This window comes from Pongo pygmaeus, chromosome 3 (assembly GCF_028885625.2).
Source record: "Pongo pygmaeus isolate AG05252 chromosome 3, NHGRI_mPonPyg2-v2.0_pri, whole genome shotgun sequence".
Lineage (NCBI taxonomy): Eukaryota > Metazoa > Chordata > Mammalia > Primates > Hominidae > Pongo > Pongo pygmaeus.
The window spans coordinates 164,618,299-164,632,449 of record NC_072376.2 but is presented as its reverse complement, the minus strand read 5'-3'; the positions used below and the strand labels follow the sequence as shown (position 1 = coordinate 164,632,449).

The 14,151-nt window shown below is 48.1% G+C and overlaps 1 protein-coding gene across 4 annotated transcripts in view; it reads left to right on the top strand.

The window, feature by feature from the left end:
* Nucleotides 1-14,151, top strand: part of GATB (glutamyl-tRNA amidotransferase subunit B) — a 94,459-nt gene that overhangs the window by 69,264 nt on the left and 11,044 nt on the right. For all 4 annotated transcript variants that reach the window (XM_054484896.2, XM_063664196.1, XM_063664195.1 and 1 more), the window contains one exon: nt 7,329-7,462. In XM_054484896.2, the coding sequence (XP_054340871.1) occupies nt 7,329-7,462 (134 nt within the window). The remainder of the gene's footprint in view (nt 1-7,328; nt 7,463-14,151) is intronic.

The following is a 14,151-nucleotide window of genomic DNA, read 5'->3' as shown; positions in this document are numbered from 1 at the left end:
CAGCACTCTGGGAGGCCAAGGTGAGAGGATCACTTTTGGCCAGGATTTTGAGACCAGTTTGGGCAACAACATAGTGAGACCCCTGTCTCTACAAAAAAAAAAAAAAAAAAAAAAAAAAATTAAATTAGCCGGGCGTGGTGGCACACACCTGTAGTCCCAGCTACTCGAGAGGCTGAGGTGGGAGGATTGCTTGAGCCCAGGAATTCGAGGCTGTAGCGAGCTGTGGTCGTGCCACTGCAGTCCAGCCTGGGCAACAGAGAGAGACCCTATCTCTAAACTTTAAAAAAAGAAAAAAGAAACTGAGAAGTGTCTCCACGTAGGGCAGAGTTTGTGGCATTTGTGGCTTGATTTTGCCTGGTGCCTCCTGTCCTTCAAGACTGGCACTTAATAGGAACTTGGTAGGAAGCAGAGATGAGCTTGCAGGGCCCTGGCTGTGCATGAAGTCAGTAGATGGGAAGATTTGAAGCTCATCAGTGAGAGATTTCAGCGAAGGAAGCCAGAGCATCCCGAGTTGAGTCTTTCTTGAGGGCCTGCCACCCTGACTGCAGTGCCGGATGCTAGTTCCAAATGTCAGTGCTTCAGCTTTTCCATGTCTCTCCAGAGCAGTCCTACAGGGCATTGAGCTAAAACACTGACTCGGGGACAGACACCCTTGATTCCACATCTGACCTCTGACACTTCAGAGCTAGGAGGGCTCTGCAGGGTAACCAGAGCTGTTTCCCTCCCCAGCTGAAAGAGAGGGCGATGACTCACTTACCCCAAAGATGACAGACACAGCCAAATCTTCATTGAATCTAAAAAAGCCTAAATATAGCCAAGCAGACTCCCAAGAATATGCCACCAGGGAGAAGAGTGTTGACACCAAGCAACGCGCTAAAACAGTTCATTGAGAGCCACGAAAGGCAGGGCTGTAGAAACATCCCACATGGCCCCAGTGAGACTGTAGGAAGATGTACTTGCGAGCCCTCGAATCAGCACCCTGGGCTGCCGTATGCTTGTGTTTGTCTTTATAGTCAGCCTCAGGATGTGTCATCTTACTTACACAACTTCATTCTCTCCAGCTGGTTCTTCCACTTTTAAAATCATAATCCTTTGTTTCTGACATCATGGAAAAGGTTAAGGTGTCTCCAAGGGACAAAGAAACAGAAAAGATATCATGACTACAGCTGGTTGTTAAGTGGATTGTTTTTCAAGAATTTTCCTTTAAGTGGCTAGTAAGCCAGAAATGACCAGGTTTGCTTTCTGGATGAATTGCCTGTAAAATAATTTCCCATGATAAATATCTGTATATCCCATATGTAATACTACTTAAAACTAATAGTATCTAAAAACATATTGACTGGTTTTAGACTGGCCAGACTTACTGAGGTGCAGAGTACTCACCTTCTAACTACTGTTGAAGGAAAATCTATTTGGTCAACATCGTCAGGCACCGTATTTCAGCTCCGTGCAATTTTCAAAATTGATTTCATTCTTCATTTTATAAAAATTGCATCCAGTGCTTGCTAGCTTAAGGGTGCTTTTATAGTGACTCTATACACTAGAAAAATAACCAATGTTTTGTTCTGGTGAAGTTGAATAAAAGGTGTATCATCTAACTGTACTTCTGTAACACCAGCAGTTCATTTCTTTCGGATGCAAGGGATGAGGAGCTTTCAGAGGGGAAGATGCTCTGGCCGTGTGACACCTCAGGATCCTGCCCAGTAGGGAGACAGTGCAGGGAAGAGTAAAGTCCTGAGTGCCAGCCTTGGGGACCCACAGGGATTCTGTCCCCAACCCATGCCAAAGCCCAATTTCCTGTGGAATAATTTCCTTTTCAGGATAAATAAATATTATTTCAGGTTTCAGGCAGATCTTGGAGGAAAGGAGCAAATCCTCACTGCCTCTGTTGCTGTTTTTAAGCTCCAGCTGGAAAGCTCCTATTGAGAAACTCAGGTTCCTTCCGTGTGGGGACGATTTGACAGTGGTGGTGTTAGGTGCGTTGGAATGTGACTACAATTGGAATTGATTTCTTGACAACACACTGCCTGTGTCCCATTCGTGCAGATAGTCTCTTAGCGGTGCCAGTCTGCTGTCAGTTTGTAGTACCTGAATTATTTGGATTTTGATTTTTCGGGGGAAATTGTTATTCCCAAATTGGTTTCCTTCAGCATCTCCCCTGGAGTTACTGCATCTCAGAGGATGTAAAGTCATTTTCACGTTAGTCTGAATATCCCCTGAATGGAACTGGTGCCTGAGTTGAAGTCAAGATCTGTCTACTTTCTAGCTTTGCTGGGAACATAGCACAAGTGAAATGGTTGGGACCAAAGTTTTGCTCAGATTTTAGGGGCTCCCAAGCCCTGCTGGGGAAATGACCCAGGAATGAAAATTATGGTCACCAAAACAGGGCCCTGGACCCCTAGTTCTGTGTTCCTTGGGAGAACACACCCGTGGTGTTTGTGGGTCCATTTCAGAGCCTCTGCAGATCCCTGTATTCTTGCCAGCAGCAGAGGAGGTTCTGCATTGTTCTAGCTTTCTCCTGACACTCTTAAGGAGGGGGGGTTGTGTTTCCTGTGCCAGCCTCACACCACCAATTAACTTCCATTTGTTTTCTCCACTGACGAGGCCTCTCTAAATGAGTAATTTTTCTGTTCACAGGAGCACTCGCTGAAAGATTTTTGCAGCAGCTTCTTGTTTCTGTGAAAAGCAGAAGGGGCACCGATTCCCCTGAACCCACCCAAGCCACCACCCCACTGAACATTCCAGTCCTTAGCCTTGCCCTGACGCCTGCTTTCTGGCTGAGAGCTTTCGCTGTCCTGGGCCTCTTTGCTTCATTGCCATCCCCAGCACTAGCATTTGGTGTTATTTTCAGGGCCATTTTTTTTACATAGCTGTTGTATTTGAGTTTTGTTTTTCTCACTTTATAAGAATGACCAAATCCACAGGAATAATAAAACAGCAGAGCCTGCGTTGATACGCAGGTGATGAGCCTTCTCCAGCATCTGCACAAATGCTCAGCAGCTGCTCACCCCAGCACCCCCGCTGCAAAGGGGACGGATGCAATTCCAGTGTGTGCCTCTGTAAAATGACGCATTGTGACATGGGAGAGCCTTGTCCAGTGGAAACCCCGTGGTTCCATCTGCAGATGTAGAGCCTCTGTATAGTCAGCAGTTCCCATCACAGGCATGACCTGCCCAGTTAGGTAGGAGTTACCCTATTAGAGGAATTAGAATGCAATAATAAATAAAATACAATATGCTTAATTGGTATGAGAAATATGAGATATTTCTCATATTTCTCATAAAACAATATGAGAAATAACAAGATTTGTCTTGTTCAGGATTGTGCAGTGTCCAGGTCTGGGTGTGCTCGCAGGAACTTTTCTGGGGCAGCAGTAGTGTGGGGAGGGGATGCAGAGGCAAGGCAGGGGGCAGGAGAGGGGCAGAGGAGCTCTGGCCACCCTCCATCCCCGGAGCCCAGTATGGCCTGTGCAGCGGGTGTGCAGCTGTCTTCCTTCCTGGTCTGGGAACAGGTGTGTGTCATGCCACAGCTGAGTGCCACGTGGCCTAGGTGTACACTGGCAAAGGCAGAAAGTAAACCTGCCATTTTCACCTTCTGATTTCAAAGTTAATTTCCTTGCAACATTTTTAATATGTTAAGAACCTTTGAACAGCTGGCAGCTCTCAAATAAAATAATGGAAGTGTGGGAAAGCGCTTTCTTCAGATGAGCTGGCTGCCTCCCATTGCGCCTGGCACTCCTAGGTGCTCAGTTTTGGTCCCAGGCAGGCAAAGACCATGACCTTTTCTTCCTCAAAGGCAGTGCCATGCAGAGGTTAAAAGCACAAACTGCAGAGGTTTGGTCCTAGTTCTAGTGCTCTCTTGCTGTGGGACCTCAAGTTAGTGCCTCGTGTCCTCATCTGTAAAAGTCCTGAGAGCGCTGAGCTCAGAGGGTTGTTTTTGGGATGAATTGAGGTAATGTGGAGAGAGTGCGTAGACGGTGCCTGGTGCCCATCACCGCTGCTGCTGTAACTGGTTATCACTGTCCTCAGCAGCAGCAGTAGCCTCACGCAGCCACCCCACAGGGCCTGGTTCTGAGCTCTGTGTCTAGCAGATATTTAGCAGATACTCTTGAGCACCTTTGACTAGCCCAGAATGGCTCATCTGGAGTCCCTTGTAGCTGTTGGAACGCTCCCTGTCACATAACCAGCTGTTCCTCAACTTGCATTCTTCTGGGCTGCTTTTCCTTCTCTGAGTCTGCCACTGGGCAGCTGGCTCTATCAGGTTTCCTTCTCGTAAATCTTCTCGTAAATAAATATAGTCCACCTCGTTTCTGGCCTATCATCAGCTTCACAGGGTGTGTGACTTAGAACAAGAAATGCAGTTGAGAAATCAGCCTTCGTCCTATTCCAACTGGAGAGTCTTCCAGCATTTGCATTCGATCATCTCTGAAGGTGGGATACAGAAGACCGCTTCGAGGCAGGTTGCTCCCAGGGCCTAGTGCAAGGTAGACTGAGGTTCCTTCCCTGAGCAGGCAGTGGCGGTGAGCAGGTCCCTCTGCTTTGCCTCACACCAGCATTGATCACCTGACAAATCATTAGTAATCAAGGGTTCCTGTTAACGCCTGAGAGGCGGAGCCAGCACTGGCTCTGGGTGTAATTCATTGCTTTGGGAAATTTGATTAAAATGTGAAAAAGATGCTTCCCAGTCATAGAGCTGTAGAGACTGTCAGGTATTATACAAAAGACAGGACTGCTCATGCCTGCTGCTTTAGCCATCTCTGAAGGAACAATTAGAGTCGCAGTCAGCCAGGTGACTTGACTCTCTGTGTCGCTGAAGTTGCAGTTCTGTTGCATGTAGGGTAGGTTCATCCTGAGTCGAATGCTTGCTTGTTGCTTTTGAGGAGGACATTAAAGGTCCCCTAATGCTGTGGCCTTTCTGCATTGCTCTTCATATGATTTTTATGTAAGGGAATTACCAGCTCACTGTTTTTCTGAGAAAACCAGATGGCTGCACTGACATGTTCACCAGAGACTCTGAGATTCGTGCCAAGCTTATTAGCATTTGCCAATCTCATGGAAAAACTAAGAAGACGAGGAAACTAGAATGTGTGTGTTTCTTCCCTGAGAAGCGGCTTCTGCTATGAAGAGCAGAGCGGGCAGCCCATGTGCAGCTTTTATTGATCCATCATTCCCTGGGTGGCTGCAGCTCAGCCTCCTTCAGCCTCACTCGCTATAGCTCACCCCATCACCACCACAGATTTTCCTGTCTGCTTTAAATTGTGAACTGAAACTATGTATCCCCTAGTGAAGTACAGTTCCAGCTCAGAGAGGCTTCATCACAGCACTGACATGAAAAGACAAACAGAAATCTGACTTGCCGTGTTATCCATCCAATAAAAAAACCACTCAAGGGTAGAGGAATAGATATTCATCACGTCCCAGCAACTCAGCCAAGCCTGTGAGTTTAAGTGCAATATTTCTAGGTGGATTTAGAAAACCCTTTCCCTGGCAAAGCAAAGAGTTCTCCTGACAGCTCATTTTACCAGTGGGCCAGCCTGTCTGGGTTAGAACAAAGGGAATTCTGCCCGTCTGATTTGGGCCAGATAGCAGTTTTCTGCTTCCCCAGTGATTTGTGTACTATTGTGGAAGTTTGAATACTTTTCCATAAGTTAAGCAGAACTTCCTCTTCAAGTTGCCTGGCTCTGCCTTTATCTGTAGTCAAGCTTGGGCTGCCGAGGTGGCCTCTGCCCTGATTTAGCATGAGCAGAATAATAGCACTGGCTTGAAAAGAGATTCAAGAGATGATTACAGGATTATTCAGTAGGCTTGTCACCAGAGAATTTATCTGTTACAAAGAACATGTAGGGTTTTTTATTATTATGGAATTTCTGCTGTGCCTGTGTGTGTATTCCAGCAGCTACAATAGCTACACTTGGAGAGCACTTTTGTTAGTATATCTTGCTTGTTCCCAGTATCTCATTTTTTCCAGAAAATTCTTTTGGTTAATGAAGGGTCTCTGAAAGGAGCAGGGGTAGGAGCTTTAGGTGCAGTGTGACCTTAAAAGGATTATTTCAAGAAAAGTGTACTTTGATTTGAATTTCTGTGGGTAAGGGAAATCTACTGCTTAAAATGTATACCCTCTGAATTTGGAAATTTCAGCCTTCCCTTTCTGAGCAGCACAGTTTTTATTTTTCTTATTGAAATAGTAGGGGTGGACTTAGCTAAATTTCTTGATTGTGTCGAAACTATCTGAGCTGGCAGCAAGCTGTAGTATAGAACCTGGTAAGTGCCTCAGGGCTGGTCATATGCATAGTTGTGGCAGTTGCAGTATTTAAAGGTGAACATGGTATGATAAGAATGTGCGCTCGTGTGTGATTTCCAACACATACGTGCTGAGGGGAGACACCAATTCCGTCTGCTGATATTAGGTTGGTGCAAAAGTAATTGCAGTTCTTGCCATTGAAAGATGGCGAAACTGCAGTTACTTTTGCACCAACCTAATACTGAGCAGCTGCCATGGCCCAGCATGGACTTAGCTGTAGCTATATCGTGAACAGGGAGGGCACAGCCCTGACTCGTGGGGCTGAGAGTTCAGAGGGGGAGAAGTGGAGTGGTACAGTCTTGATGAAACAAGTCTCCGGCTGATCATTTTCCCAGAACACAATGAGAGGCAGGGCCTCTTGTACCTGGCCCAGCTCAGAGGCTGGGAGGCTGCTGCCTCCTCCACCTGTTATTAAGTGGCCTAAGTGGGTCACACATGTGCCCATGTTCTCCCTCATTTTGAAAACATTTCAGAACCATTCCTGCCTACTTCTTGTCATGATATGAAAATCAGTACAGGTATGGTCCACTTTTGATTTTTCAGAGGTAGAATATTCTGTTTGTTCTTTCTTGATTTTGCTTTGTTTTTTACCCTCTTTTCCAGCAATTACTGGGACTTCAGCAGAGGACAGGCCTGGAAAGAAAAGGGGCATTAAAGTCAGGCCAAACATTTTAGGCCCAGTTTACAGCTCAGGGATGGAGATTGCAGGTTACACACAGCAAACACGGAGAAAGCAAGTGGGTTTGGGGATGTGGAATTTCACCGTCCCTCTGGTCTGCAAAGTCAGGGCTCTCTAAAACGTGTTTATCCTTTTGAGAAAATGCTGTGAAAATGCACAGTGACAGTAGTAGAGTACTTGTCCTTAGCTGAAAGTGATCAGAATTTTCTGGTGACATCTCAGGGTTTAGCAAAGAAAAAGTGGCTGTCTCAGAGGAGGCAAAGGGTGACAGTTTCAGATTTGCCTTCAGAATGCTGATCTTTCATTTTTGGGGAGGCTTTATGTAATTTTCTTTTTTTTTTTTTAACAGAACGAAGTCGGCCTACTGGAGTTCTTCCAAAATGTGATAAAAGAAACTAGGGCAGAGCCAAAAAAGGTGACTAGTTGGGTCCTCAACACTTTTCTGGGCTATTTAAAGCAACAGAACCTCGCTGTCAGTGAGAGGTGAGTGAGGTCTGGGATTTCTTTCTTCCTTTGTGATGAGCTCTGTCCAGAAGTGCTAGAAATAGGGCAGGTCCATTTTTTGGCTCCCTCTGTTCTCCCTCAGGATATCCTGACATGACACAAACATCCCCTGTGGATTCCACATTCTAAATATGTTCTCTAGCCCATGTAAAAATGTGTTTATTCCTTCAAATCTGTGACTGCGCACTGTGTCCTCTGCACTGTGTCAGAGGCTGGGGGCACGAAGATGAATGAGACAGACATTTACAAACTTGTGGAGGATACAGATCTGTAAGGAAATAGCCACCTCAGGGTGATCCTGTCATGCCAGAAGCATGCACGGGGTGCTGGGAATGCACAAAAAGGGGAGTTGAACAGAGGCTGGGGAACCAACCAGGGCTGCCCTCGGGAGGGGACGTTTGAGCCATGCCCTGAAGCACTAGGGGAGAGTCGCCCCACAGTGGGAGGGACAGATCATGCAGACAAAGCAGAGTGCAAAGCTCAGAGAGCAGCAGCACAGCAGGCTCAGGAACGCCAGAAGCTGCAGGGGCCGGAGGCAGGCAGGTGGGAATGGTGCGGACAGAGCCGCGGAGGTGACCAAGGGCCACCTGGAGAACTGTGTCTGCCTTTATCACCAGCTCTTGACAGCCATAGACTACAAGCTCATGCCAGTTTCACACTGAGGAAATGCAGTGTGTTTCACTCAGCTCAGGCCACTAGAACAACACTCCACAGACTGGGTGGCTTCAGCAACATGTCTTTCCCATGATTTTGGAGGTGGGGAAGGTCCAGGATCCGGGTGCCAGCTGATGCATTCCTGGATGAAGCCCTCTGCCTGGCTCGCAGATGTCCTCACATGACAGGCAGGAGTTGAGGGGTGAAACAGGAGGTGGGGAGGGAGAGAAGGCCCTCCAGTCACTTCTTATAGGATCCCCATTCCCACTATGGGGACCACACCCTCCTGACCTCTTCTAGACCTCATTACTCCTCCAGGGCCCCATCCCCTAAAACCATCGCGCTTCAATGCAGGAATTTGGGGTGGGACACAAATACTCAGCATCTGAGAGCAGACTAGAAGCAGGAATTCCATTTGGGAACCTCTTTCAGGAATGCGGATGAGAAATGCCCCAGGCCTGAGCCAAGGTGGCAGCGGCTGGGCTGAAGTGAGCTAGGCCAAGTTGAGAGCAATGATCTCAATTGGCACAACTTCCAGATTTCTTGCTTGGGCAGAGGTGAAACAGAGGGCAGACTTTTTCAATGTAGGAGGAGCTAAAGGAAAAGGAATAAACTTTATAGGCCGGGGGTGAGGGAAGATGCCATATTCCATTTCAGATGTGCTGACTTCGAGCTGCCTGCAGGACAGACATCACCCCCACGGGGCTAACCAGTAGGCAAGATCTATGAGTCTGCAGCTGATAAGATCTTGGGGAGGTTTGCAGTTGAGAGTTCTCTCGTTGGTTCATTATTCAGCTCATGTTCACTTAGCCTCTGCTGTGTGCTAAGGTCTGTGCCCAGCATGAGAAGCGCAGTTCCTGGGACAGACACTGGCCCTGAATCAAAGAACAGGCAGCCTTGAAGCTGGTGGCTACAGTCAGTGACAGGGGTGCTCTGAGAGGGGAAGAAGGTGGCAGCTAAACTAAGACCTGAGGAGAGGATGAGCAGGGACAGGCCAAGGTTGACAGGGAAAAGTGTTCCAGGCGTGGAGAAAAGCACGTGGAGAAATCTGAGGTGAGTCTGAGAGTTTGGGGAATCCAGGGACACAGCACAGCGTAAGTGGAACATGGACTCAGCAGCATCTGTACTTAAAGCTGTTGGACAGATGAGAACTTTCAGGGAGGGTGCAGCATGCCAGGGTGGCTGGGGAACGAACCTGAAGCTCTCTAGCCTTTAACTGGGAAGCGTGGGCAGAGAAGGAAATGGAGGCACGATGGCACAGAAGTAGAAGGAAAACCAGGAAACCGGGGGGAACTGGTGACACAGAAGCCAAGGGAAAGGCAAGTTTCAAGAAGGAAAGAATGGGCAGTAGGTGTCACTGTGGGGCATCAGGAAGAGAGTTCCTGGGGGTACATAGGCAGGCAGGTAGCAGGGCCCTTGCAAGGTCCCGGGGCAGGGGGAGCCCAGGCTGGGTGGGTGTGTCGTCTCAGCAGCATCCTGGGGAGTGAAGACAGACAGATATTGACAAATAACTCCCAACAGTTGTTTGCTCAAATAAGTTAACTCTAGATGGTGTCAACTCCGTGTTCAGCCGCTGGATATGAATGCACACATCCATGTGTTAGTGTGGCCCGGGTGTTAGTTCCCTTCCTGACTCGGCTGCTTGACTTGAATGAGTTCCCCTCTGACCCTCAGTTTCCTCACTGTAAAATGAAAATGGCAGGACGTGCCTCAGAGAGCTTTTGAGGGGAAAATTCACAGTGCCCGGCACGTTGTGGGCCTCGGTGTTAGCCACCTTCTCTTTGCCAGGGTGGTGTGCTAAATACCAAAGCACCTGCCACCCTCCTGAACTCCTGTGGCATCTGCTGCCTCTTTGTCTTTGTTTTGTTTTGTTTTTTAGACAGAGTCTCACCCTGTCACCCAGGCTAGAGTGCAGTGGCACGATCTCTGCTCACTGCAACCTCTGCCTCCCAGTTTCAAGCAATTCTCCAGTCTCAGCCTCCTGAGTAGCTGAGATTACAAGCATCTGCCACCAAACCCAGCTAATTTTCGTATTTTTTCAGTAGAGACAGGGTTTCACCATGTTGGCCAGACTGGTCTTGAACTCCTGACCTCAAGTGATCTGCCCGCCTTGGCCTCCCAAAGTGCTGGGATTACAGGCGTGAGCCACCGCACACGGCCTGCCTCTTGGTCTTTCATCCCTGTCCTCTCGGGCTTGGCCTCTCCATTCACAAATTCTGCTGTTCGTGCTGAAAATGCTGTGGTCGCTCTGTGGAGGCAGGAGCTGTGCTGAAGAGTTTATGGATGGGATACAGCTCTACCAGAGCCTTCAAGGCTGGACAGGATTTGGTGAGGGAGAGGGCAGTACCTACCTGGAGCCCAGGTGCAGGAATGGCAAAGAACTGGCATGATTGGGAAGGAGAGGAGCGTAGCTGGCAGGAGCAGAGGGTGGAAAGCAGCCAAGAGGTGTGGCTGTGTGCAGAGCCAGAGCTGAGCCGGAATAGGGAGCCTCCGGAACATCAGGAGGATTCAGCCGTGAACCCATCAGGTGCAGAGCCCCACTCTGCGGTGTGTGGGGGATGACGAGGTCCTGGTTCTAGCCCCACAGGTGCTGTCAGCCTCCTGGGTAGGACTAGAACTTATGCATCAGAATTTTAATTCAAGGCAGAATGGGATGCTTCCAGTGTTAGAAGTAGACACAGTGCAGTGGGAACAGAGAGGAGGGAGATTCACACCAGGCAGAAGATTCCAGGAAAGCTCCAAGAAGATGAGGTGTTTGTGCTTCTGGAGGAAATAGAAATTTCTTAACTTTAAACTTACATTTTTTCTATGTTGTTAGTTAAAATGTATGGAATTGCTGAACTTTAGTCCTGGAAGAGACCTTAGGGATCTTCAGCTCTTTCATTTAGCAGATGAGGCAACAGAGGCCCTAGGAGATAAAGGTGACTTGCCTCAGATGGCACAGCCACAAAGACTGGAGGCCAAGTCGCCCGGCTTGTGATCGGCTTCTTTATATGTTGGTCTGTGAAGTTAGGGGTTTAACAGTCATTTTGGTGGCCTCTAAAGGAGCTGACAGATAAATTAGCCTGTTGAGTGGAACTGGAGCCCCTGGTATTTACCCAAGCAGTTCATAAGCAGTGAAGTTTTAAGAACTGAAGGGTACCCAATTCTAAATAAAAGTAGGCTTGGTTGTTCCAAAATCAAGTAAAGAGGAGGCAGGCAACAGTTCTGTTTTACAGTTTAAATGGAACAAGGACTGAGAAGCCAAAACCAAACCATAGCAGCTCTTTTCCTACACAGTTCCAAGAACGTTTAGCTGGACTAATATGCTAGGCTACCCATAGAGCAAACATTAATTAATGAACAGCCTCGGCTACTAGGGCTAATGTTTCCAGAGCTTAGAAGGGCAGTAGTTGCAAAACTAGCTATAGTCTCATAGTTCCTTACCCAGGCAAGGAACCCAGGTAGAGAATGATTATGTGAATTAGCATTCATCTTTAAAGACCTCTCAGAAGACTGATGTTTGAAGGGTCCAACCTCTTGTTGAACTTGGCTTTTTAATTGAGTATATTGCTTGAAAGGTTGGTTTATTTGGTTAACAGCTTCTGAATTATGAGTAACAGATTTGGTTAGTTAAGAAAGTGGACATTGTGAATTTCCTGAGCAAGTATTTTGTGGTAAAATTAGGCAGGTACAGCTATCCAGTTGTCCAAGCCAGTTGAGTGCCCCAATGTTTCAGGTGAGCTGCGGGCAATAATTCCTGAGCACTGGAGCAGGGAAAGATTTTAAACCAAGAAGGGACTGGAGACAAGAGGAAGATGTGTCCCACAGCATGAAATGTAGGATAGCATCCAAGGATGGGCTGCAAGCATTGGAAACCTGTTGAGCTCACTGTGGCCAGACCCACAGCAAGTCAGAAGTGGTGGTGTTGGGAATGCAGAGGGAAGGATGGCTGTAATAATGTTTGGAAGGATCACTAGGATCTGGTAATAAGGTACTAGATTTTTCAGGGAGTAGGTGATGAATAAAGCAAAGACAACATGATAATCTGCACTCTGGTACCTAGAAGCATGGTGCTGTCATCATTGGAGACAGCAGATGGGTGGTGGGAAATGCAGAGGAGCTGGTCTGTGAGGAAGACAAGTTTGGCTTAGGATAAGGATTGGGAAACTATAGCATGTCAGCCTCTGGCCTGTTTCTGTAGAGCCTGTGACTAAGAATTGCTTTTACCTTTGTTAAAACAAAGAAGTGTATGTGACAGAGGGCACTCACCAAGCCTCAAATATGCGCACCCTAGCTCTTTCCAGAAGTTTGCCGTCCTGGTTTAGAGCACATTGTCTGGGTGTGAACGGGGCCTCTCAGGAGGTGGTTGACGTCAGCCAGGGAGAGAAACGGGACCTGAGGCAGCAGCGGCAGCCCTGAGCACCCTCCTCACGGCTAGGGGTCAAGTCAGAGGACCCAGCAAGAGGGCACCGGAGCCACCTGGCATGAACTGGCAAGGAGCAGCAGAGGGACAGGCAAGGAAGAGGAGGAGATTCCAGAGGCCCAAGAAGGGGGTTTCACAAGGAGCTTATGGTGCAGCCCCAGGAGTCAGGGTGCAGCGGGATGGGGAGAAGCTGAATGTTTGGCCACAAGCGAGGGGGGTGATTTTTAAGAGAAGAGCTTCTATAGAGGGGTAGGCACGGAATCCAGATGGCATGTGCTTACACAGGGTGGGTAGTAGCCACTGGTGCTGGATTGTTATTGTTAAAATAAGGCAAGAAACTGGGCAGACGCAAGTGACTGCAAGGTCAGCCAAAGGCATTGTCAAGACAGGGAAGATCAGAGCATTTGTGAAGCTGTGTGAGACTGAAGCCACAGGACACGGGAAACCAGCATCTTTGGTTCGGAGGAGTGGAAAGAGTGGGGTTCTGAGCAGGGGTGGAGGGGTTGTTTGATGGAAGAGGAGGAGAGTGCCCTAGAAAATTCTCGACCGTGGCTCAGCTGATATCCTTGTGAAATGGGAGGTGAGGGCATGTGCAGAGGAGGGGAGCAGAAGGGGGCTGCCTGGAACAGGCGCTTGGTGGGATGCCAGCTAGGGGCACTGCGAAATCCATGAGGTGAACACAGAATCCTTGTGCGCAGCAGGTACCACCTGGAGGCGCCAGGTACCACCTGGAGGCCCAAGTCCCAATGTCTTCCTTCTTCTTGCATCCTGTTTTAACAGAAGCAGAGAAGGTGGACTTTGGGCCTGAGATAAGCTTGGGGATTGGGACAGGCAGCACGGTTCACGGGGGGTTGGGGGTGGTTGTAGAAGCATCAGCGTTGTCTGCTCTTATCCAAGCAGGAGATGGAGCTGTGATCCTGAATGAGCTCTGAGGGACTGGACAAATTTTGGAGCTTTGAAAGAGCCCCTTTCCCCTCCTCTGTCGAACCGCAGCCTCAGAGAATGGGAGGGAAAAGAGCAGCACACAGAGCTGAAGGCCGTGGTATCAGTTTCTTCTTCAGCGGAGATGCATTCACTGTCCGGAACCAGTATTACCTGACCAGCAGCAAATTAGTAGCCTGTGCTGCTGCTGCCATTGCGTGTCGAGTCTGAGGGTTTATTTATTTAGCCGATGAGTAGGGTCTTTCAGGGTCTGTGTGACAGGTACTGATCTTTGTCATCATCTGACTCAAGTTTAGCCCTGGCATATGTGGAATTAACATGTGCAGTCTGCCAGACATCCCTATGGGTATGAGGAAGCCTGTGACACAAATATGATGACCTACTGTGTGACAGGCATTGTAGGGACAGAAAAGTGTTGGAGAAATCCCAAGTGTGATTACGTCAGTGGAAAGATTTTGTAGTCTAAATTTATGACCCAACTGATGAATTAAGGTTCTTAGATGAATTTCTCAAAGGCGATGTTATTTTTAGTTATTTTGTGTTCCTTTTCTGTCCCTCTCCACCCCTACATCTTTTATGTCATTGCTGCGGTCTGAATCTTCAGATCCTCCCCCAAATTCCTGTGTTGAAATCCTGACCCCTAAGGTGATGGTGTGAGGAAATAGGA